This window comes from Carcharodon carcharias, chromosome 9 (assembly GCF_017639515.1).
Source record: "Carcharodon carcharias isolate sCarCar2 chromosome 9, sCarCar2.pri, whole genome shotgun sequence".
Lineage (NCBI taxonomy): Eukaryota > Metazoa > Chordata > Chondrichthyes > Lamniformes > Lamnidae > Carcharodon > Carcharodon carcharias.
Window position 1 is genome coordinate 133346352 of NC_054475.1, and position 26237 is coordinate 133372588.

Here is a 26237-nt window from a genome sequence, read left to right on the forward strand (position 1 = left end):
AATGGCTTAATCACATACACACAGGTCCCTCTTCTCTTGCACCTCCTTTATTTTATATTGTCTGTGTTCTTCCTATCGATATGAATCACTTCACACTTTCTGCTTTAAATTTCATCTGCCACTTCTCCGCCCATTCTACACCAACTTGTCTATGTCCTTTTGAAGTTCTACAAAGTCTTCCACAGTTCACAATACTTAAAAGCTTTGTATCATCAGCAAATTTTGAAATTGTGCCCTGTATACTAAGATCTAGGTCATTAATATATATCAGGAAGAGCAAGTGTCCTAACACTGACCCCTGGGGAACTCCACAACAAACGTCTCTCCATCCAAAAAACATCCATTAATCACTATTCTCTGTTTCCTGTCACTCTCCTCAATCACAAAGGTTGTCACTGCTCCTTTTATTCCATGAACTATAACTTTGCTCACAAGCCTGTGTTAAATGCCTTTTGGAAGTCAACATATACCACATCAACACCATTATATTCATCAACCATCTCTGCTCCCTCACCAAAAGACTCGTTAGTTAAATATGATTTGCCCTTAACAAAGTCCAACCAATATGCAATTTGCACAATGAAAATTTACCTCCTTTATATAGGACAAGACTAAAAAATTGACAAAGAGAATTGAGGATTTATCTCTCAGTGCTGGAGGAACAAATTCAAAGAGATGAATGCAGAAAAGTGGTACACTTAAGAGTGGACAGTGGAGTAGACAAGATAGGAAGTTACTCAGGCTTCACGTAGGCCACACTAACTGCCATTAAGAACATATTTGTTAGGAATTTTCAAAAATCTCTGAGTTTTTCCTATAGTTTCAAAGTGAAATCTTACAGCAGACCTTTGTGATTGTATTTACGTTCGCAGATTGGAAATTCACAAATTTGAAAGATTTTGTATTCTTTTCCAATGATCCAGAATGTGGTGTTTCTACCAACTGATGCTTCTCAGAGCAGTTCCGATATCATTGTTCTTAACTATTAATATTTATAACAATAAAGCACATTATTTTACAAAAGATTTTCAAAACATTCTGAGCAAAAACCCAACAAGGCATTTAAATAATTTTTGCCATTTATGCCCAGCTGAATAAAAAGTAATACATATTGAGCATTACATTTTCCTTGTTTCAACAATTCACCGCTCGGCAAAGCCTAACTGCCTCCAAGACTTGAGCACCTTACAAGAAGATAAAATCAAATAATTAATCCAAGTCCTCCAATATTTAATTCTGAGTACCCAGTGCTTATCTCCTTTAAACAGAATGTGGTGTTTAGAAACAGAACTTCAATAAAAATGAAACCAGTCTTCATTGTATTCAATGCACAGAGACCAATTATTTCAAAAATTTGAAGCGCACTAACCATTGCTTCACAAAATAATGACTATTTTGATTAATTTTCACAGGGTCTGCCAGAAACCATTTGGTTTACCATCTGGGGAGCTGATTGCCCTGCTTCACTGATGTTGAAGGTAAATTGATAATCGTGGTTTATCATGCAATCTATAGCTCATTCTTATGCAGGACCTCAAAACACAGACTTCCTCATCTCTTTCTTTGCTTCTACAAGCCCCAAGCTTTTAAACACAAGCTTGGCACCGCTTAATCAATTCCTGTTTTGCTGAATTTTCTCTTTTTTTAATCTCAGTGGTATCCTGCATTATAGGCCTTCACCTTTACTTCTCAATAAAAGGAAATGTTAAGGCAGTTATATTTTGTATTTAGGAAGATTTAGTGTTATAGCTGTTTTAAAGACCATCCATATAAATATGGTGGCAAAAGAACAGGTCAGAGGCTGCGAACTCTGTGGACAGTAACTAACCTCCTGACTCCCCAAAGCCTGTTCACCATCTACAAGGCACAAGTCTGGTGCATAATGGAATATTCGTCACTTACCTGGAGGAGCGCAGAAGAAGATAGTATCAAGAAGCTTGATACTATCCAGGACAAAGCAGCCTGCTTGACTGGCACCCCATCTACCACCTTCAACATCCACTCTCTCTGCCACTGATGCACAGTGGCAGCAGCGTATACCATCTACTGGATGCACTGCAGCAACTCACTTCAATAGCACCTTCCAAAATCGCAACCTCTACCGCCTAGAAGGACAAGGGCAGCAGATGCATGGGAACAGTACCACCTGCAAGTTCCCCTCCAAGCCACACACCATCCTGACTTGGAACTATAATCGCTGTTTCTTCACTGGGTCAAAATCCTGGGACTCCCTTCCTCACAGCACTGTGGGTGCACCTACACCACATGGACTGCAGCGGTTCAAGACGCTCACCAGCACCTTTTCAAGGGAAATTAGGGATGGGCAATAAAAATGCTGGCCTACCCAGCAACCCCCACATCCCGTGAAAGAATACAAAAGAAGAAAAAAAAATGGGATATAGTTTAAAAAACTCAAATATGATAAACTCCTGTTACAAAATAAATTTTGGTTAGTATTGTAATTGAGTTCTAATACATGGAATCATCTATTTGAATTTGAAATAAGCTCCTTGATCTCTCCAAACACACTCTTAGAACACGAACTATGCAAATACCATAGGGACTGAAAACCCACATACCACACAATCTGACCACAGGTCTGAATAAGTTAATTGCCTATAGTTAAAAATATTGATTAGTCCTTTTTTAAAATCTGTAATGGAAAACCATTTGCTCTTTACTACTAAACTGATAAAATAATTTGTAGCATGGTTGGTACCAAGAACAAAGCCTTATAATGAAATGGTAAAATGTCTTCAGTGTAACAATGGAAGCTAAAATGTACAGTTTTGTGTCACTGACAAAATACTTAAACTCCAAGGGATGCTATATTATAATGTAAATTACTAATGATTAGAGTCTGTCTAGTCTATTTAACTTTGTACTGTATTTGATAAAAATACTGATTTGTTTTGCAACTAAAGTACAGGAACAATGGTGAACATATCAGCCCGCAAATCAGCTCATCCTGAGGCCTTAAGCAAAATAAATCCATAATTTTTCAGTGTGCAAGATTCCATTACTTGGTTCTTAGCGATAATGTAATTGCAATTCTCTCCCAGAACATCTTTCTCTCCCTCTATCTAATGACAGATATGAAGTTTAAGAAGTCATTATCGACTTCACTTTTTATATCACTTGCAATTTGATTTTGATTAATGTTTTCTGCACCTTAATAAATACAAAAATCAGGCAGTCAAATACTCAACCTTCATACTGTTATTTTCAAAATGTCTTTTAAAAACAATTGATAATTCTACCAGACAAGATAACCAGCTGTTGCAGTGATACATTCAAACTATTTACTAGTTAAAACACTACAATTGATTGTGGCGTTTCTAAGCTTTGGTAACCCATATTGACGTATAAAAAGGTGACTAAATTAAAAAGATTTTTCTGAAGCATATATTTTGATAATTTCAAACAAAATCTGGAAGAGATGCAAAATTAGCAGGGTCATGTCAAAATAATAAATACTTACCTTCCTCCTAATAAAAATAAAGAATTTTTCTTTCATTAAATTTATTGATTATTCCTCCAGCTCAAGTACAAAGCCCAAAATCCAGCAATAAACCAACAGCAAAGGCCTGGATGATTTATGTAGCACAAAAGGCCCTGGTGGTGCTATTTTCGCGTCTCATAGCAACAAGTGCAGTTTCATTTTCTTCTTCCCACCTCACCCTCAAACCTTGGCACACAATTTCAAATATAAAGGGGCCAGTTAAATTAATAAGTGAATGGTAATTTTGGAAATACGTCAGCTTTATTGTATTTTTCTGATAGAGTCACTTACCTTTGCTTTCCTGAGCCCCTCCTGTGCCTCTGCTGCCCGGTCTATGTGGACCCATCTGCTGCTCTCTGCCGCAGGCCCAGCGCTGATCCTCACCCTGAACAGCCTCTCTATGTGAGGGATGAGGTTCTCCAGCCTGGCGCTGGCACTCAGTGGGATCACGAAATCCAACATTGTCTCCTTCTTACCTCGATCCCCGTAAACCGGGGATTTATTCATAGGACGACAGCCCAAAAACAGATCCAGATTCAAACCCCCCTCTCTTTCCCTCTGCTGTGTTATAACTACAGCAGGAAACGGTTCATCCTCTGCCTCCTCCTCCTCCTCCTCTTCCCCTCGCTGCTACCTCGCTCGTTCATGATCCTGCGTCTCTTTCTCTCTTGTCTTTTTTTTCCTCTCTGCTTTTCTTCAATACTCGATACTTCCCTCTACAGGCTCAAAATGAGCTTCATCTGCTGTTTGTTTACAACCCAATGTATCGACTTGCCCATTTTTGCTTGGCCATTGGCCAGCTGCTATACGTAGATTTTATTTAAACCTCAATCAAAATCAAAACAATTAAAAAAAACTTGAACTGGTGATAACATTCATTGTGAATTGTAAATTATATATTAACAAAGCAAGATGTGTATTTGTGCATTTATGTATGCCAGGTTAAACCTTAACATTGCAATGCTGTAATTATTTTTACAAATCATATTCATTCACCATCTCAATTTCCACATAATCAATATATTAGAATAGCCTGATTAGTTTCATGTCTTAATAATCAAAATAATAACCAGGGTACATCAATGCCAACCTTGAAACATTGATAGGAGCAGGATTTCAATCAGTTGGAGAAATAAGCAGGATTTATAAAGATGTTTGTACATTTTTCAAGTTTGAAAGAGATGCTTATGTTTTCATCTTGTTTCTCCTAGAAATGTTTCATTTCATATAAAAACAATAATTTGAAATCCAGCGGCTGCTGTTATGCAGACAAATGCTGCCACCATTTATTGTAGAGCAGGATCCACAAACAGCAATACAATGAATAACCAATTAACTTGTGATGGTTAGCATTGGCTAATGCAAGAAGGTTGGTCAATATGCCAAAAAATTTCCTGATTTTCTTAAACAGCACCATGAAATGTTCACTATTCAGCCTTGGTTAAGTGGCAGTGCTCTTGCCTATAAGTTAAAAGATTATGAACTCAAATCCCATTTTAGTGATTTTTTTTGAAAAATATATTTTATTCATGAAATATCTGGAAGAACATTCCAAAACATTTCAAAATCACCATCACAAAAGTACAATCAGATTCAACTTTTACACATGGGTCACAAGGTGCATCAATACAATCAATGAATATTACAATCATTTCACTATGGTCAATGCAGACAATCAGACAATGGTATTGGAGTCAGAATTACCTGGAAAAACTCAGCAGGTCTGGCAGCATCGGCGGAGAAGAAGAAAAGAGTTGACGTTTCGAGTCCTCATGACCCTTCGACAGAACTTGAGTTCGAGTCCAGGAAAGAGCTGAAATATAAGCTGGTTTAAGGTGTGTGTGTGGGGGGCGGAGAGATAGAGAGACAGAGAGGTGGAGGGGGTGGTGTGGTTGTAGCGACAAACAAGCAGTGATAGAAGCAGATCATCAAAAGATGTCAACAACAATAGTACAATAGAACACATAGGTGTTAAAGTTAAAGTTGGTGATATTATCTAAACGAATGTGCTAATTAAGAATGGATGGTAGGGCACTCAAGGTATAGCTCTAGTGGGTTTTTTTTTTATATAATGGAAATAGGTGGGAAAAGGAAAATCTTTATAATTTATTGGGAAAAAAAAAGAAGGGGGAAACAGAAAGGGGGTGGGGATGGGGGAGGGGACTCACGACCTAAAGTTGTTGAATTCAATATTCAGTCCGGAAGGCTGTAAAGTCCCTAGTCGGAAGATGAGGTGTTGTTCCTCCAGTTTGCGTTGGGCTTCACTGGAACAATGCAGCAAGCCAAGGACAGACATGTGGGCAAGAGAGCAGGTTGGAGTGTTAAAATGGCAAGCGACAGGGAGGTTTGGGTCATTCTTGCGGACAGACCGCAGGTGTTCTGCAAAGCGGTCGCCCAGTTTACGTTTGGTCTCTCCAATGTAGAGGATTGGAGAGACCAAACGTAAACTGGGCGACCGCTTTGCAGAACACCTGCGGTCTGTCCGCAAGAATGACCCAAACCTCCCTGTCGCTTGCCATTTTAACACTCCACCCTGCTCTCTTGCCCACATGTCTGTCCTTGGCTTGCTGCATTGTTCCAGTGAAGCCCAACGCAAACTGGAGGAACAACACCTCATCTTCCGACTAGGGACTTTACAGCCTTCCGGACTGAATATTGAATTCAACAACTTTAGGTCGTGAGTCCCCTCCCCCATCCCCACCCCCTTTCTGTTTCCCCCTTCTTTTTTTTTCCCAATAAATTATAAAGATTTTCCTTTTCCCACCTATTTCCATTATATAAAAAAAAACCCACTAGAGCTATACCTTGAGTGCCCTACCATCCATTCTTAATTAGCACATTCGTTTAGATAATATCACCAACTTTAACTTTAACACCTATGTGTTCTATTGTACTATTGTTGTTGACATCTTTTGATGATCTGCTTCTATCACTGCTTGTTTGTCGCTACAACCACACCACCCCCCTCCACCTCTCTGTCTCTCTATCTCTCCGCCCCCCACACACACACCTTAAACCAGCTTATATTTCAGCTCTTTCCTGGACTCGAACTCAAGTTCTGTCGAAGGGTCATGAGGACTCGAAACGTCAACTCTTTTCTTCTTCTCCGCCGATGCTGCCAGACCTGCTGAGTTTTTCCAGGTAATTCTGTTTTTGTTTTGGATTTCCAGCATCCGCAGTTTTTTTGTTTTTATCTAATGGTATTGGAGTTATCAACATACATCAATGTTGCACTCTGAGGTGCTTCAATACAATTATAATACAATTAGCATTCAATGCAGACATTCATTTTGAGCTGTACAACCCGAGGGGCTCTCAACAGTTCCCAGCCCCTCAGTGCACTATGGCAGAAAGGTCTTAGACCGCGACCTTTCCCCATTGCGCCTTTGCAGCGGCTGCCCCAAGCTTTAGTGCATCCTTCAGCACGTAGTCCTGGACCTTGGAATGTGCCAGTCTGTAACGCTCGGTCAGGGATAACTCTTTGCGCTGGAAGACCAACAAGTTTCGAACAGACCAAAGTGCGTCTTTCACTGAGTCGATGATCCTCCAGCTGCAGTTGATGTTTGTCTCGGTGTGTCCCCCTGGGAACAGCCCGTAGAACACAGAGTCCTGTGTCACAGCACATCAGGATGAACCTTGACAGAAACCACTGCATCTCTCTCCAGACCTTCTTTGCAAAGGCACAATCCACAAGGCAGTGAACAATGGTCTCGTCCCCACCACCTCGAGGGCAACGTGCAGAGGGGGTGAGACTCCTGGCTTGATGCAAGGATCTGATGGGGAGGGCCTTTCTCACCACCAGCCAAGCTACATCTTGGTGCTTGTTGGAAAGTTCTGGCAATGAGGCATTCTGCCAAATGACTTTGATAATCTGCTCGGGAACCATCCCACAGGATCCACCCCCTCCTTTTCCCACAGTGCCGTCCACTGCCTAATGGACTTATGGTCAAAGGGTGTTTCTCTGCATAAATTTTTCCATGAGGGGCAGGTGGTACGGCACGGTCCAACTACTTGGAGCGTTCCACGGCAGCGAGGCCAGACACATCCTTCGCAACACCGGGGACAGGTAGAACCTCAGCATGTAGTGACACTTGGTGTTTGCGTACCGAGGGTCAATGCACAGCTTGATACAGCCACACACAAAGGTGGCCATCAGTATGAGGGCGATGTTGGGCACGTTTTTCCCTCCCTTATCTAGAGGCTAATACATCGCGTCCCTGTGGACATGATCCATTTTCGACCTCTAGAAAAAGCAAAACATGGCTCGGGTGATCGCGCAGGAGTCTGGAATGGGCCAGACCTGCGCCACGTACAGCAACAGTGAGAGTGCCTCACACCTGATGACCAGGTTCTTACCTGCAATAGAGAGGGAGCTTTGCTCCCACATGCCCAGTTTTCTTTTCACCATGGACACTCACTCCTTCCGGTTTCTAACACATGCCCCAGTCCCTCTGAACCATATCCCCAGCACCTTCAGGCTGTCAGCCCTGACGGTGAAGGGGACAAAGGATCGGTCAGTCCAGTTCCCAAAGAACATGGCCTCACTCTTCCCATGATTTACCTTGGCTCCCGAGGCCAGTTCGAACTCGTCGCAGATGTGGATCAGTCTGCGCACTGACAGCGGATCCGAGCAGAAGACGGCGACATCGTCCATGTACAGGGAGGCTTTGACCTGACTGCCTCCACTGCCTGGGATTGTCACTCTTCTTATGCCTGGATCCTTCCTGATGGACTCAGCAAAGGGTTCCATGCAACACACAAACAGGACAGGGGAGAGACGGCAGCTCTGCCGGACTCCAGATTTAATAGGAAAGCTATCTGATTCCCACCCATTGATTGAGACTGCGCTACTGATGTTAGTGTAGAGCAGTTGGATCCAATTGTGAATTCCCTCCCCAAATCCCATTTTGGAGAGCACATCCAACATGTAGGTGTGCGATATTCTGTCAAAGGCCTTCTCCTGATCCAGGCTGATGAGGCAAGTGTCCACACTCCTGTCCTGCACATAGGCAATCGTATCCCTGAGCAGCACGAGGCTGTCAGAGATCTTCCTGCCCGGCACAGCGCAGGTCTGGTCAGGGTGGATCACTAATTCCAGAGCTGACTTGACCCGATTGGCGATGACCTTGGACAGAATCTTATACTCCACATTCAACAGTGAAATGGGTTGCCAATTTCTAATTTCCTCCCTTTCCCCCTTGTGCTTGTAGATGAGGGTGATGATGCCTTTCTTCATGGATTCTGACATGCTGCCGGCCAAAAGCATACTCTCGTACACATCTAGCAGGTCTGGGCCGATCCAGTCCCACAGAGCCGAATACAACTCTGCCGACAAGCCGTCGCTTCCGGGAGTTTTACTCTTCTCGAAGGACTCAAGGGCCTTAGTCAGTTCGTCCGGAGTTCGCAGTTTGTCCAGGTTCTCCCGTGTACTGTCGTCTAAGGCCTCCGTCATAGAGGACATGAAGGACTGGGAGGCCATGCTGTCTGTGGGCTTCACGTCATACAATCCGGCATAAAAGGATTTGCTGATCCTCAAAATGTCAGCATGCGATGACTTTATTGAGTTGTCTTCTTCCTTCAGGCTGCTGATCACAAAGCTCTCTCTGTGTACCTTTTGGAAGAAGAAACATGAGCACGTTTCGTCCTGCTCCACGGAGCGCACTCTGAAACGGAAGATGATCTTGGAGGCCTCCGAGCAAAGAGCGAGGCTTGCTGGCTCTTCACCTCTTGGAGTTCCTCCTTGACATCGACGCCCATCGACTGCAGCCAGAGCAGGTTCTGCATGTTTTTCTGGAGTCGCAACATTTCCCTCTGTTCCTTTAATCCCATTCTAGTGAATTTAACACATAATTTAGGCTGATAGTTCAGTACAGTGCTGTGGGAATAGAACTTTATTTGAGCTGCTATCTTTCAGATGAGATTTTAAATCAAGGTGTCATGTAACCTCTAGGTGTAAATGATCCTGTGGCACTATTTAAAGAACAGCTGGTGTCCTGGCCAATATTTATCCCTCAACCAATGTTACTAACTGGTTATCTGGTCATTTTTCTTTCTCTAAATAAGTGAATAATTAGCCCGTTTTAGCACTCATTCCCATTGTTTTGGAAGGTCCCTGATTCCAGAGATTAGCACGTATTGGCCCTTCACTCAGGTTGTGAAGACAGTGGGGAAAAGAGCTGGAGACATAGGAAGTCAGTCAGGATTTTAAACAATGAGCTGCAAGAGCTGTAGTTCAGTTGTTGGTGATCTTGCCTTTGAGTCACAAGATTCTAGGTACCGTACTGAGGGTTAAGCACAAAAATCTACACTGACACTCCAATGCAGTACTGCGGGAGAAAGAGGTGCCACCTTTTAAATGAGACGTTAAACCAAACGTCAGTCTGCTTGGGCAGATGTAAGAAATCCCATGGCACTATTTCAAAGAAGAGCAGGGTCGTTATCCTGAGACCTGGCCAATAGCTATCCCTGAAATCAACATCACAAACACAGATTATCTGGTCATTATCACACTGCTGTTTGTGGGAGTTTTCTGTGCACAATGTGGCTGTGCATTTTCTATATTACAACAGCATCTACACTCCACTACACTTCATTGGCTGTAACGTGCTTTGAGATGCTTGTTGGTCATGAAAATCGCTATATAAATGTGAGTATCTTTTTCTCTCTTTTCAAGAGCAGTGGCAGTCAATTAAACAAGTTTAGTTTTCAGTGAGCAGTTAGGAACAATATTATTTAGACTAAGTAAGATGATACACTAGTGTGGAGAAGGCCAACATATTCACTGTTTTGTATTATTACATGAAGATAAATTATACTGATCACTTCACCCTACAACTGGAAGTCATTCTGCCCCAGCTCCATGTTCTGGAATTTTCTCCCAAAACCTTTCTACGTCCTCCTTTAAGATCTTCTTTAAAACCTATTTCTTTAACTAAGCTTTTGCTGTTTGCTATTTCTACTTCCAAAGCTTTTCAAAACCTTTTACCATACCTTTGAGCAATATTTGTTTATTCTTTTAAAGCCTTTTCTAGCCTTGATCCTTGATCATGCTAACCTCACTAAACCACCCTAGTAAAAATCTCAGTTGAATCCTGATGAAATAATTGGGACCTGAAGCGTGTATCTTAAAAAGAACAGATTTGAGGTGAGGGGGGAGTTGGTGGAGGGGAGGTGTCCTTGCTGCCACACAGTGAAGCAAGCTAAAATGGGGAATGGAGCAGGTCAGACACTAATGGCAGCTGAGTTGCATGGGTGATTTTTAAGAATCCACCTGCCTAGTTTCCACTGAGTTGAAATAGATAAAAACAAAAAACTGCGGATGCTGGAAGTCCAAAACAAAAACAGAATTACCTGGAAAAACTCAGCAGGTCTGGCAGCATCGGCGGAGAAGAAAAGAGTTGACGTTTCGCGTCCTCATGACCCTTCAGCAGAACTGGGATGTGGATATCTTGTCGCAGAGACGAACAAAACTTCTTCAAGATAGGCATTTCTTGAAGAGCAGTGGCAGTCTAAACAAAGATTTGTTTAATTGACTGCCACTGCTCTTGAAGAAGTTTTGTTCGTCTCTGCGACAAGATTTCCATATCCCAGTTCTGCTGAAGGGTCATGAGGACTCGAAATGTCAACTCTTTTCTTCTCAGTTGAAATAGATCCCTTCCTTCATTATGCCACCCAATATTTTGAGCCTAGAAATCCTATTGGTGATATTATCTACCCACCATTTTCATAAAGCGAAGTATATTTATTTTAAAAAGGCTAATACCTTTATTGACAGAGGAAAGTCATGGGAACACATTAGATGTTTAGGAAATTTGAACAGGAGCAGACCATTCAGCCCCTTGAACCTGTTGCGCCAGTCAATTGCATTAATAACAAAAACAGAATTACCTGGAAAAACTCAGCAGGTCTGGCAGCATCGGCGGAGAAGAAAAGAGTTGACGTTTCGAGTCCTCATGACCCTTCGACAGAACTTGAGTTCGAGTCCAAGAAAGAGTTGAAATATAAGCTGGTTTAAGGTGTGTGTGTGGGGGGCGGAGAGATAGAGAGAGAGAGAGGTGGAGGGGGGGGTGTGGTTGTAGGGACAAACAAGCAGTGATAGAAGCAGATCATCAAAAGATGTCAACGACAATAGTACAATAGAACACATAGGTGTTAAAGTTAAAGTTGGTGATATTATCTAAACGAATGTGCTAATTAAGAATGGATGGTAGGGCACTCAAGGTATAGCTCTAGTGTGGTTTTTTTTATAATGGAAATAGGTGGGAAAAGGAAAATCTTTATAATTTATTGGAAAAAAAAGGAAGGGGGAAACAGAAAGGGGGTGGGGATGGGGGAGGGAGCTCACGACCTAAAGTTGTTGAATTCAATATTCAGTCCGGAAGGACTAGGGACTTTACAGCCTTTTGTTTTTGTTTTTGTTTTGGATTTCCAGCATCCGCAGTTTTTTTGTTTTTTTGTTTTTATCTAATTGCATTAATAATTTGGACTCTGGAATCAAAAACACAATTTCTAAATTTGTGGGTGACACCAAACTGGGAGGGGGTAGGGCATTGTCAATATTGAGGAGAACTGCATAAAAACATCAGGAGGGCATTAATAAACTTGCAAAATGGGCAAATAATTGGCAAATTAAGATCAACACAAATAAATGTGAGGTAGTACATTTTGGCAGGAAGAATAGGGGGTATTTATTACTTGGAAGGTATGAGTCTGGGGTAGAAGAACACATGGATTTCTGGGTACAAATACACCAATCTCTAAAATTTGCATCACCCGTTAGCAAGGCCAGAAAAAAAAGACAAGCCAAGCACAAGGTTTTATTTCTAGAGAGCTGAAAAGTAGGGAAGTTATGCTAAACCTATATTGCACCTTGGTTAGACCATGTTTATAATACCAGTATGGTTCTAGCCAGCATATTATAAAAAGGATGTAGAGGCACTGGAGAGGGTACAATACAGTAAAGACTTACAAGGGTGATACTAGAATTGTGTGGATATGCAGATCAGGAAAGGATTGACGGGCTGGCTGTTTTCTCCTGAAAAGTAGGCTGAGGGGTGACTTAATAAAGATATTTAGAATTATGAAAGCTTTTGATAGAATGTATGCAGAGAAAAACATTTTCTCTTGTGGGGAAGAGCATAACTGGAGGTCATCAATATAAGATAGTCACCAAGAATTCCATTAGGGAATTCAGAGTGATGAGAATGTGGAACTCGCTACCACAGAGTTATTGAAATGAGTAGTATTGATATTGATACATTTAAAGGGCAGCTAAAAAAGCATATGAGGGAAAAGGGAATAGAGGGTTACAATGATAGATTTAGATAAGAAAAGATAGGAGGAGATTTGAGAGGAGCTTGGGTCGAATGGCCTGTTTCTGTGCAGCATATCCTATATAATCAATTAAATCTGATATTAAATACATCTAGCCACCTTAGATCCCACATTGTCTGACAACAATTTTCCAGTTTCAATTTTGAAATTTTCAACTGACCTAGCCTCGAGTGAGTGCTTTCTGACATCAGCTCGGAATGACCTAGCTCTAATTTTAGATTTCTGCCCGTTTGTCCTGGACTCCCACTTTCTCATTACCTATGTTATCAACTCCTTTGGTTATCTTAAGCAGCTCAATTAGATCATCTATTAACCTTCTTTATTCAAGGGACAACAAGACTGCTCTATGTAATCGGCCCTCATAGTTTGACCTTAAAGCCACAGGATCAGTCTGGTGAACATGTGCTGTAACCATTCCAAGGCAAAGATATCGTTCCTGAGATGTGGTGCCAAGGATTTAACATAGTACTCCAGATGAGATCAAACCAAGAACAAGAAGAACAACTTGCAATTATAATCAAAGAATGAGAGTGATCTCATTGAGTAGAATTTTCCCCCCATCGGGGGGGAAGTTGAAGAGTGGGCGCGCGGAAGTGTGCCTCTGATCGGCACCCCTGATCGGGGGTGTGCTGCCATTTTATGTGGGCGGGCCAAATAAGGCCCGCCCAGCGTGACGTCCGCATAGAAGCACTATGCACTCTCTGTGCAGGTGGGGGTGGAATCCCTAAACCCGAGAGTGTGCTCTTTCGCGCATGCGCATGAAAGAGCACTCATCTCCCTGAGCTAAGGGCTGCCTCAGGGGGTTCATCTCTACTGTAAAAAATATTAAAAATAAAATAAAAATCCCTGACACGTCACCTCATGTGACACTGTCACATGAGTTGGGACACGTCCATAACTTTTAAAAACACTTTAATTAAATTTTTAAAAACCTACATGAAACCTCATCCTGCCAGTGGATGAGCTTTCATGCTTTTTCTGATGCCCGCCAGGGCTCTTGGCCTGCCCGCCAACCTTAAGGTTGGATGGGCTGGTCTATTAATTACCTAAATGACTCTGTCAATGGCCTCAATTGGCCATTGACAGGTTGGTGGGCGCATAGCTGATTTTGCTGAGCCCCCGCCTATCTGAAAATTTAAATGGGGCGCGGTCCTGTTGGGAGTTCTGCCCGACATCACCGCGCATCATTTTACGTGTCAATGAGGGGGCCCTGCCCCCCCGCTCACCGACAGGAAAATCCTGGCCATTGAAACATTCAAGATTATGAAGGAGCTTGACAGGATAGATATTGAGGCATTGTTTCTGCTGGCTGTGGAATCTAGAACAAGGAGGCCCAGTTTCTGGATAAGGGGCTGATCATTTAGAACTAAAATGAGGAGAAATACGTTCACTCAAAGAGTTATGAATCTTTGAAATTTTCAATCCCAATAGTTTTTGGATGCACCATCATTAAGGCTGAGATAGATAGGTTTTTGGTCTCTCAGGGAATCGAGAGATATGGGGAGCAGGTGGGAAACTGGAGTTGAAGCCCAAGATCAGCCATGATCATATTGAATGGTGGAGCAGGGTTATGGTCTTCTCCTAATCTTATTTCTTATATTATGTTCTTATAGCACCTTTAATGTTGCAAAATGAAATGAGAGTGACTGCCCTTAACATCAAGGCAACATTTGACTGATCAAGGAGCCCTAGCAAAATTGAAGTCAATAGGAATTAGGGGGACTACTGCCCACTGATTGGAATCATGCCTAGTACAAAGGAAGGTGGTTGTGGTTGTTGGAAACCAATCATCTCAGCCCCAAGACATTGCTGCAAGGGTTCCTCAGGATAGTGTCCTAGGCCCAACCATCTTCCACTGTTTCATCAATGACTTTATCTCCAATACAAAGTCAGGAGCGGTAAAATTCGCTGATGATTGTACAGTCTTTAGCACCATTCACAACTGCTCATACAATGAAACAGTCTGTTCTGGCACTTTGCAAAACCAGGATATCATAGATTTGGGCTGATAAGTGGCAATTAATATTTGTGCCACACAAGTGCCAGGTAATGGCCATCTCCAACAAGACAGAATCTAACCATCACCCTTTAATATTCAACATGAAGTTCTTCATCCCTGGAACCAATCCTGTGAATCTTTTCTGCACTGTCTCCAATGCCTTCACATCTTTCCTGGACTGGATGTGATACTCCAGCTGAGGCTGAACCAATCTTCAAACAAATTCAACGTAAACTTCTTTCTCTTGAACTCTATGCCATTAGCATGGCAAAACCTCACCATCAACATCCTGGGGTGGAGAGGGGAGGGGGGGTGGTGATGTTGGTTACCATTGATGGGAAACTTAACTGGACCAACCATATAAATACTGTGGCTATAAGAGCATGTCAGAAGCTGGGAAATTTTTCAGTGAGTAACTCACCTTCTGACTCCCCAAAGCTTTTCTGCTACCTATAAGGACAAGTCAGGAGTGTGATAGAATATTGCCCACTTGCCTGGATGAGTGCAGCTCCAACAACACTCAAGAAACTTGACATCATTCAGGAGAAAGCAGCCCGCTTGATCAGCACCTCACCCACCTTAGATATTCACTCCCTCCACCACTGGCCACAGCACCTTTCAAATCTGCAACCTCTATTGCCAGAAGAACAAGACAGCAGACGCAGGGAACAGTAGCACAATACACATACGTGGTGAGGCTAATTTAAATTAATTAATAGGCAGTTCAGACCAGGAGATGTGGTCCCAGCAGAGAGCACTTATGTCACGCTTTGCCAAACTTAACCTGGAAATTGCTTGTAGAAGGAAATTGCAACCTAGTTCTTATCCACAGATCCTCTACATGGATATACATGGCAGGATTATTTTATACCATTATGTTTATATTAACAATAATTTATTTTGAAACTAAAATCTTTCAGAATGTCTCCTATTCCTCAGCAGGTTTTCCATTTTCTTCATGAGTTCTCAAACTTGAAATGCTTTTAATGGGCTTCCAAAACCTCACATCACTAGACGAAAATGGTGGTGGGGATACTTTTAGAAACAATAACTGGGACAAAATTAATAGTCACATGGACAATTGCAGATTAATTAAGGAAAACTAGCATGGATGTGTTAAGGGAACATCATGTTCAACTAACTTGCTGGAGTTTTTTGAAGAGGTAACAAGGAGGATTGATGAGGACAGTGCTGTTAACGTGGTGTACATGGACTTCTAAAATGCATTTGATACAGTGCTGCAGAACAGACTTGTGAGCAAAGCTGTGGCTCATGGAATAATGGCAATAGCAACAATAACACAAAATTGGCTTAGTGACAAGAAACAGCGAGTAGTGGTTAATGTGGATGTTTTTTGGATTGGAGGAAGGTTTGCATTAGAGTTCCCAGGGGTCAGTTAAAAGCAAGCCGATGGTCAGTGTTGGGGTCCTTGCTCTTCCTGATATATATTAATGATCTAGACCTTGGTGTACAAGACACAGTGTCAAAATCTGCAGTTGGATACGAAATCTGGAAGCTTTGTGAACTGTGAGTAGGATAGTGTAGAACTTCAAAAGGACATAGACAGATTGGTGCAATGGCCAGACAAGTGGCAAACGATGTTCATTGTAGAGAAATGTGAAATGATGCAGCTGCAGAAGGGGGGCAGAAAGTTGGGCCAGACAACTCCCTCGATCATCCACTGCCTGGACTTGTTGATGACCAGCTTGGCCAGGCCGAGGAGCAGGTTCACGAGGAGGTCCTCCTCCCTTCCCAACCCTCTCCGCATCGGGTGCACAGAGATCAGGAGCATGGGACTGAAGTGCAACCAAAAATTAAGAAGTAAATTTTTAAGGTAACTAAAAAGGGTGTGCAGCCTACAACAACTTACATACACATGGTCCACGGACTCCGCAAGACTACATAAAACACGGTCTCTTGAGAGTCTATGAACCAATGCAGCCTACGATTGTATGGGACAGCTGCATGCAACACCCTTCAGCCCAGTCCCCATTGGTAAGGGGGAGGACTCCCACGTAGACAGCCCTCCACTCAGACCTCCACCGCTGGACGGCAACAAACCAGACAGCGGACGAAGGTGAGGAGATGAAGGGTGTGCAGCAGCAGCCCATACAGGAAACCCCTCTGCTTCGATTAAACGGCACAGAGCATATTTTCACAAGGTGGCTCAGGTTGTAGGGCACCGGCTCCTGAGGGAGGGGCAGAGTCTATATGTGCATAAGTCATTGAGGTTGGCAGAATAGGTTGAGAGAGTGGTTAATAAAGCATAAGCATCCTAGACTTTATTAATAGGGACATAGGCCAGGATTTTCCCCTCGACGATTTGGGGGCGGGACCCGGTTACCAAGGGGAAAACGACATGGGATGATGTTGGGAGGAACCCTCGAGGTCATCCCAGTCCACTTAAATTTTTAGGAAGGTGGGTGGACAGTGAAATCAGCTGTCCATCCGCTGACCTGTTAATGGCCAATTGAGGCCATTGACAGGGTTAATAAGATAATGAAAGACCTGCCCGGCCAACCTTAAGGCTTGTGGGCAGGCCAGGAGCCCCAGTGGGCTCCAGATTATTCATGAAACTTCACCCACTGGCAGGATGAAGTTTCATGTCCGTTTTGTAAAAAATGAATAAAATTTATGTGATTTTTATTAACATGTCCCATCTCGTGTGACATTGTCACATGAGGGGGACATGTTAATAATTTTTTAATGTTTCTATTTTTAAAGTTTTTTCCACTGTCAGTATTCTCCCTGAGACAGCACTTTGCCTCCGGGAGAAATGCGCTCTTTGACAGATGGGGATTCCCTCCCCACATCCGGAACAGGAAGTGCATAGCTGAGCCGGTGAGGCCCGCCCGCCATCCAAGGGCAAAATTCTGCCCTTAGAGTTCAAGAGCAAGGTTATGGTGAACTTGAATAGGACACCGTTTAGGTCTCAGCTGGAATATTGCAACCAGTTCTGGGTGCCACACTTTAAGAAAATTGTGAAGACATTGAAGAGAGTGCAGAAAAGATTTAGGAGAATGGTTCTAGGGATGAGGTACAAAGACAGTTTGGTGAAGCTGTGACTCTTTTCCTTGAAGAAGAGAATGCCTGACACCAGACTCTTGAAGAAATTGGTCTACTCTGTACTCTGTTGTGGCAGGAGACTCCCAGGAGGGCAGCGGAAACACTTTAGGGATGTCCTCAAAGCATCCCTGAAGACGTCAAACGTACCTACCGACTCATTGGAAGAAAATAGAGAAGTCTCATTCAGGAAGGCACCAAACAAATTCAGAGACTTCATTGGGAAGGTGCAGAGGTGAAGCCAAAGTGTTGCAGGAAGTGCACAAACCTCCAAACAACCCACCTACCCAACTCTTCAAGCACTACCTGCCCCACATGTGGTAATGTCTGCAGATCATGCACTGTACTTATCAGCCATTTCAGAATCCATCAAACCAGAGTGGAAGCAAGTGATCCTTGATCCCGAGGGACTGCCTAGGAAGAGGAGAAGCTCTGCTGTACATTTTTTGCTGCCATGCTTCTGGGGAATTTATTGGAAATATTGATGGAATATACATTTAATTCAGAACAGATGGCAATCTTGTCACCTGAGGCGACTGAAATCTTCAACTAAGGTATCAGAGATGACGATACGGGAATTCCTGTTTTCTGATGGATGTGCTCTCATGTCACATTGGGAGCATGTTCTTCAACAGAACATGCACTGTTTCTTCAAAAGTGGCTGACGACTATGGGCTCACAATCTGCTTAAGGAAGACAGAGATACTCCACCAGCCACCACCAAATTCTGACTATACCCCTCATTATAACTATCAATGACACAACCCAGTAAACTGTAGATAACTTCACCTATACCCAGAAATGCCCGCATTGACAGCGAAGTGACAAATAGAACTGTTGGAGTAAGGTCAGCATTTGTCAGTTATGCAAGAAACTGTGGAGGAAACACAGTATCAAACGTATGACCAACTTATGGTGTACCAAGCTGTGGCAATAATTACCTCCTTATATGCCTGTGAGACATGGGCTACCTACCTCAGACATATTAAGCAGTTAGACAGGCTCACTCAGAACATAATGGGCATCTAATAGGAGAACAAAGTGCCCAAAACTGATGTCTTTCAAAGAGCACAAATGTCTGACATTGAAGCACCCATCACCAGAGACCAGCTCGGATGGAGTGGACATATAGTATGTATGTCTGACGATAAAATCCCTAAGGCGGTCATGTAATCACAAACTAAACTTGGACACCGCCTGTGAGGTAGGTCAAGATTAAGGTTCAAGGACTCCTTGAAGGCAAACCTCAGGAAATGTGGCATGTCCGTCACAGACTGGGACAAAAATGAAAGAACTCCCTACAGAGCAATCTCAAGGAGCGACATTGCTTCCTTCAAATAGCAGCAAAGAATACAAGCTAAGACAAAAGGCAAGCCAGAAAGACTGGGCAGTCCCAAATTAATCAAACAATTAGTCCTTGCCTGCGCTATGGAAAGAAATGCAGGCCTATGGGACTCCATACCTACCTGACTCGCAGTCACAGCTTCCTGTCCTTGACCATTGATCAACTATAAAGTTCTACCTACTTAAAGGTGTGCCTACTAGCTGGAACAAAGTGTCCAGGTAACATTTTCCCTCGCTGATGCCCCACAATGTCTGCAACTTAGACTCCAACTCAGCAATTCTGAGTCAAAGTTGCTCAAGCTACAGATGCTTACAACACATCTGGTTGCCCAGAATCACAGAACTGTTACAGCGCAGGTGGCCATTCATCTCATCATGTCTGTTTGCACTGGTTCTCTGAATGTGCAATTCACCTAGTGCCATTCCCCCACCTTCTCCCCATTACGCTGCACAATCTTCTTTTTCAGATGACAATCTAATTCCCTTTAGAATCCCTTGGTTGAACTTGTCCCCACCACACTCTCAGGCAGTGCATTGCAGGCCTTCACCACTCACTGCATGAAAAAGGTTTTCCTCATGTTGCCTTTGCATCTTTTGCCAATTACTTTAAGTCTGTTCCCTTTTGTTCTTGATCCTTTCATGGGTGGGAACAGTGTCTTCCTATCTACTCTGTCCAGACACTTCATGATTTTGAATACCTTTATCAAATAAGAGACAGCAATATATTCCACAGATTTCCACACGTTGCAGTTACAGCAAATTGCTGCTCTGCCATGCCTTTCTAGCCTTATTAATTTAGTTAGCAAATTAGTTATTAATTTAGTTAGCTAAAGTAACAGAAAGTTACAGTCTCCTAGCTTGCAAACAAAAGTAGAACATTCACCAACTACATAAGGTTGAAAAAAGGTAAAAACAAAGCAGCACCTCCTTCCCACATTGCACCAAATTACCACCTTAGCACTAGGTTCATGACGCATCCTGTGCTTCCTCACTGTGACTCAGACCCAAGTTCCAACTGCTATATCAGTTTCCTGCTATAGTAATTAACACCTATTCAGGCAACCACTTTCATTTAATTGAAAGTTAGCTGCCACAGCCAGGTAGCTTCTGTTAACTAATAGTCATTTGGTAGTACAGAATTTGAGTATTGCTGGAAAAAGAGACATGTCTAAGCTTTTCATCTTGTACTCATCAGGACACTTCCAAGAATACTGATAGAAAGAGAAAAACAACAATTTATGCTTTATGTGAAGAGAATACTGATTGGTTGGCAAGTGGCGCTGCCATGGAGAATGCACCGCTGATGGTGACTGACAGTTAACTGCCAAGCATTGTTTGAAATTTCAACCAGGCCGCTTGACCCTGATTGGTCAAGGCATTGCCCTAAGGAATGAGTCAGCGAATGGCTGTCACTTATGCCCTGAAAAGTGCCCAGTTTACCTCACATTACCCTGGAAGGGCAAGGAATCTCAAGAGAGTATATTCAAGAAAGAAATTGATAAATATTTGGATATTAGAAGCATCATGGAGAGAAAGCGAGAATATGGCGTTGAGATAGAGGATCAGCCACGATCATATTGAATGGCGGAGCAGGCTCGAAAGGCCGAATGGTCTACTGCTGCTCCTAGTTTCTATGTGCCTATGTGCCTATTCTAATTTGAGCAACAGCTGAAGCTAGCTGTTTCATGCTGCTACTATGTAGTAGCAACATGAGTGGTATTCGCCATTAACAGGATGTTGCCATCAAGCCAAAAAGACATTCTGCCCATCAAACAAATGAGTAATGTGGCATATGAATTTCAGTGCCAGTGTGATGCTAGATATGTAGGCCTTATGTCCCAAAGACTGGCAGATTGTATCAAACAGCATGTCCCAACTGCTGTTCACAACAGGCAACCAGCCCGTGCTGTCAAAACTCAAAACACAGTGTCCAACATTAGATGTGATTCTCCGATTGGACAACATTTGCTAACTAATCCTCAATGTGCCACGAATTACGCTGACAACCAATTTAAGATTGTCAGTTGGGCTCGCAGTGTGGCCCATCTGTGTGTACTGGAAGCTATATATGTTAATACACAGAAAGACATGGACATACATTGCGCCTTTTTCAGCTAAACAAAATAAGTGACAGCCATTTGCTAACTCATTCCTCAGGGTAATGCCTTGAAAAATCAGGGTCAAGCTGTCTGGTTTAAATTTCAAACAATGCTTGGCAGTTAACGCATCAGTAGTGCATTCTCCATGGCAATGCCACTTGTCAACCAATCAGCACTCTCTTCACATACAGTATAAGTTGTTGTTTTCCCCTTTCTATCAGTATTCTTGGAAGTGTCCTGATGAGTGCAAGATGAAAAGCTTAGACATGTCTCTTTTTCTGCAATACCCTGTTAAGTAAGTTTCTTAGCTAGCTTGCACTTTCAAAGTTTTAAAGTTCCAAGTCACAGATTATTGATCAAAATTACAGCTCAAGAAATGCTTACCACAGAATCACAGAATTGTTACAGCACAGAAGGAGGCCATTTGGTCCATCGTGTCTAGACTGGCTCTCCAAATGAGCTTCATGACTTAGTGCCATTCTCCTGATTTTTTCCTGTACCCTTGCATATTGTTTCTATTCAAATAATCATCTATTGCCCACTTGAATATCTTGATTGAACCTGCCTCCACCACATTTCCAGGCAGTGCATTCCAGACTCGAGCCACTCACTGTGTGAAAACGTTTTTTCTCACATCGTATTTGCTTCTTTGGCAAATCATTGTAAATCCGAGACCTCTCATTCTCGATCCCTTGATGAGCAGGAACAGTTTCTGCCTATTTACTCAATCCAGCCCCCTCGTTGTTTTGAACACCTCTATCAAATCTCCTCTTAGCCTTCTCCTCTACAAGGAGAACGGTCCCAGCCTCTCTAATCTATCTTCATAACTCAAGTTTCTCATCCCTAGAACCATTCTTGTAAACCTCTTCTGGACTCTCTCCAATGCAATCACATCCTTCCTATTGTGTGGCACCCAGAACTGTACACAATACTCCAGCTGAGATCTAAATAGTGCCTTATATGAACTCAGCATAACCTCCCTGCTCTTGTACTCTATGCCTCTATTAATAAAGCACAGGATACTGTATGCTTTATTAACTGCTCTCTCCACCTGTCCTGCCACCTTCAATGATCTGCATACATATACACCCAGGTCTCTCTGCTCCTGCACTTCTTATTCTACCCCTTATTTTATATTGTCTCTCCATGTTTTTCCTGCCAAAATGAATCATTCCACACTTCTAATCACCTCACACTTCTACCAGAGAGATCCTGTCTACACCAAATTCTCAACTTAGCACTTGGTTCACACAATACTTGTGTACCACCTCAGGGATGAATCTACCAATTCTCATTTGAAATAGGCTAATGCTTGAAGGGAATTGTGACAAAGTTTAAAATCACTTGCTAATCTTTTACCCCCAATCTCATAGGACTATAACCCATAGTCTCAATGTGACGCTTCCACTTTCCGTAATAGCTTTCTTTATACCTTGGTTGGTTACATCAAAATAATTATTTTTGAATTTACTGGCTGGAAACCCCTGATTGATATGTTTTTAACAGAAAGACTAAACCCACATTCTAGTGATTTAAGATTACAGTCAAAGATTTACACATTTGCATTACTGTACCTTCTGCATTTCAAAACTATTGAAATGGAGACAACCTGTCTGCAAAGCTGCACCAGGAACAATTGCCTTGGAAGTGATGAACAGGGGCCATCTCCTATCTGATTAGCTAAGCGTCTGGACAATCACTTGGCTACTCAACTGAGTGGAGACAAAGCATTAGACATAATCACTTAGATCATGGGACTCTGGTAGAGAGAAATTCCCAGCCATGATCATTTCAAGGTAACTGGAATACACTAACCATGACCATGCTTGTTTCTTGGCAGTTGGAGAGAGGACATGGGACAAGCCAACCCTTTGTGTGTTTAAGTACCTGTTTTCTCTGCAGAACAGGAAAAGTAACTAAGACATTGAAGGAACAAGAGTTCCCTGAGTGGGTTCTGTCTCTCTGTCTCTCTCTCTCTCTCTCTCCATTTAATTGGAAGTTGAACCCTATATTCTGATTTTGACTATCCAGGTGCCATATTTAAAAATAACTCAACCTAGCACTGTTGTCTCCTGAAGAACAGATAAATTGCCCATCTACAGTTTTAAACTGCCTCTACACCAAAAGCAGGTTCAATCCCCATATTGGCTGAGTTAGTTCTTGGGATCTGCCTCTTCTACTTACCCCATTGTGGTATTATTGAGCCATGACTATCAAACCTTGGACAAAAAAAGGACACTACATGAAAACATAGGGATTAGGTGAAGCCTAGCCGGGCAATTTTTCTCTTGTGAATGATTTTGAATCAAGCTTTCTCTCTGTGTTGAGAGGGATAATCTCTCTTTATTCAAGTCCCCATAATAAAATGCCTGTGTACTAATTAACTGTATGACACTCCCAGTGTATTAAATCTCATGTTCTGTGACTCGTTTATTAATAAACTGTTGTAATCTGCCTTTAAGGGAAGTCAGCATGACATCATTAGAAGGTAAATATTTCATGTGACCCTGTCTTAGTTTCATTTTTGCTTTGAGCGGAGCACATGCACAGCTCTGATGCCTCCAAGATTTATAACTATGCATTGCTGTTCTCGTATGCCTAGTCTTAATAAATGAACACACAACATGCGTACCCAACCCTTATGAGCGATTGATGCCTTGTGTCTTGTACAGTAAATAAGCTATTATATTGTTATAGTAACACAACACATAACAGTATATATACATTTAAATTCAGTAGATTAGACAAGTGGATGTAAGGAGGCTACAAAGTGACACAGATAGGTTGAGTGAGTGGGCAACGATCCAGCAAATAGAATATAATGTGGGCAAATGTGAAATTGTTCATTTTGGCAGGAAGAATAAAAAAGAAGTTTATTATCTAAATGTTGAGAGATTGCAGAGCTCCGAGATTCAGAGAGATCTGGATGTCCTAGTGCAGGAATCATAAAAGGTTAGTATGCAGGTACAGTAAATAATTAGGAAAGCTAATAGAGTGTTATCATTTATTGTGATGGGAATTGATTACAAAAGTAGGGAGGTTATGCTTCAGTTGTACAGGGCATTAGTGAGACCACATCTGGAGTATTGTGTACAGTACTGGTCTCCTTATTTAAAGAAAGATATAAATGTGTTAGAAGCAGCTTAAAGAAGGTTTACTAAACTAATGACAGGAATGGGCGGGTTGTCTTATGAGGAAAGATGGACAGATTGTATCCACTGGAAATTTAGAAGAGTTAAAAGCAACTTAATTGAAACCTTTATAATCCTGAGAGGTCTTGACAGGGGGGATGTGGAGAGGATGTTTCCTCTTGAGGGAGAATCTAGATCCAGGGGTCACTATTTAAAAATAAGGGGCCACTCATTAAAGAGAAAGATGAGGAGAAATGTTCTTTTTTAGAGGGTTGTGAGTCTCTTCCTCAAAAGGCGGTGGAAGCAGGGTCTTTGAATATTTTTAAGGAGAGCTAGATAGATTCTTGATTAACAAGGAGGTGAAAGATTATCAGAGGGAGGCAGGAATCTGAGCTTGAGGTTACATTCAGATCAGCCATGATCTTATTGAATTCGAGGGGCTGAATGGCCTACTGCTGCTCCTAATTCATATGCAAGTGAAATTGTGTGTATGCTTGTATTCAGTTTTTTATTGATAAGGCTCAGTGCCAGCAATAATAGATTTACTTATATCCTTCTAAAATTTAGAATGCCAATAGTCCACAAATTTAAAGCTGCTTTGTGACAGGTTACAGAAATATATTAATGTTGACATTACATCTGCTCATTTGTTTTTTAAATTTCTACTGGTAGAATTTTCAAGATGGCAGACAGAATCTTTTGGCAAATTACAGATGTGTTAAAATTTCTTGTCTAATTATACTTGAAGCATTATCATGATTGCAGTGGGAGCATTACTAGGATGGGAGCACAGCAATAATGTTACTGACCTAGTGTCCAGATGAATTCTCTGAGGACAAGAGTTCAAATCCCACCATAGCAGCTGTGGGCATTTCAATTTAATTAATTAATTAATCTGGAATACAATGCCAGTCTTATTAATAATGATCAATAAACTAATTAAATTGATGAAAAATCCCAACTGGTTCACTAATGTGCTTCAGGGGAGGAAGCCATCTTTACCTGGTCTGCTACATGTGACTCTAGACCCACACCAGTGTGGTTGACTCTGAACTACTCTCGGAAATGGTCTAGAAAGTCATTCAGTTGTAGGTGTCTCGTCATCACCTGTTCATGGGAAATTAGGGATAGGGAATAAATGCTAGTTTTACCAGTGATGCTCACATGCCAAGAATGAATAACGTGAAACAAACACAGGAAGTAATACTCTTTGTGCAGTGAGACTTGGATACAGAATGTTATTCTTTCCAAGGAGTAACATTAGCAGATAAACATTTAATGCATTCATGCAAATTTCCTCCGTTTTAAATGATTTAATGACCTGACTAAAATATGGACAAGAGAATGTCATCTATGTTAAATGTTCATCCAATAATTTTCCAACAATAATTTCCACCTTATACGTGCTGGCTGCATGTGTACTTAAGCTCTGAGAACTTCTCGATATGTTTAATAGTACTTTGTTCAACTTGTTTAATTGAAGTAATGAGTCCAAAATGTAATTTTTGTTCTATGTACGCTTTATCATAATAATACCTGTGGTACGACATCACTGTATTTGGAATGTATTGCAATAGGATTTATACAACTCAGTTTTCATGAATTATTGACCTGGAATTTCCTGAGGAAGTTTTACTAAAACTATGACGCAGGGGTAGTGTTGGGCTTTTTCTTCTGAGAAGTTCTTGTGTAGCTGATTTACATCAGTTTTACACAGAAACTTTGCTGCATATGAATTTCCTCGGTTGCTTGAGCCGAGTTATTTT

The 26237-nt window shown here is 41.9% G+C and overlaps 1 protein-coding gene across 1 annotated transcript in view; it reads right to left on the bottom strand.

Moving 5' to 3' along the window:
- Positions 1-4141, bottom strand: part of zc3h12b (zinc finger CCCH-type containing 12B) — a 127132-nt gene extending 122991 nt beyond the window's left edge. The window contains exon 1 of the mRNA XM_041195465.1: positions 3794-4141. Coding sequence (XP_041051399.1) covers positions 3794-4009 — 216 coding nt within the window. The 5' untranslated portion in view covers positions 4010-4141. The remainder of the gene's footprint in view (positions 1-3793) is intronic.
- Positions 4142-26237: the final 22096 nt, after the last annotated feature.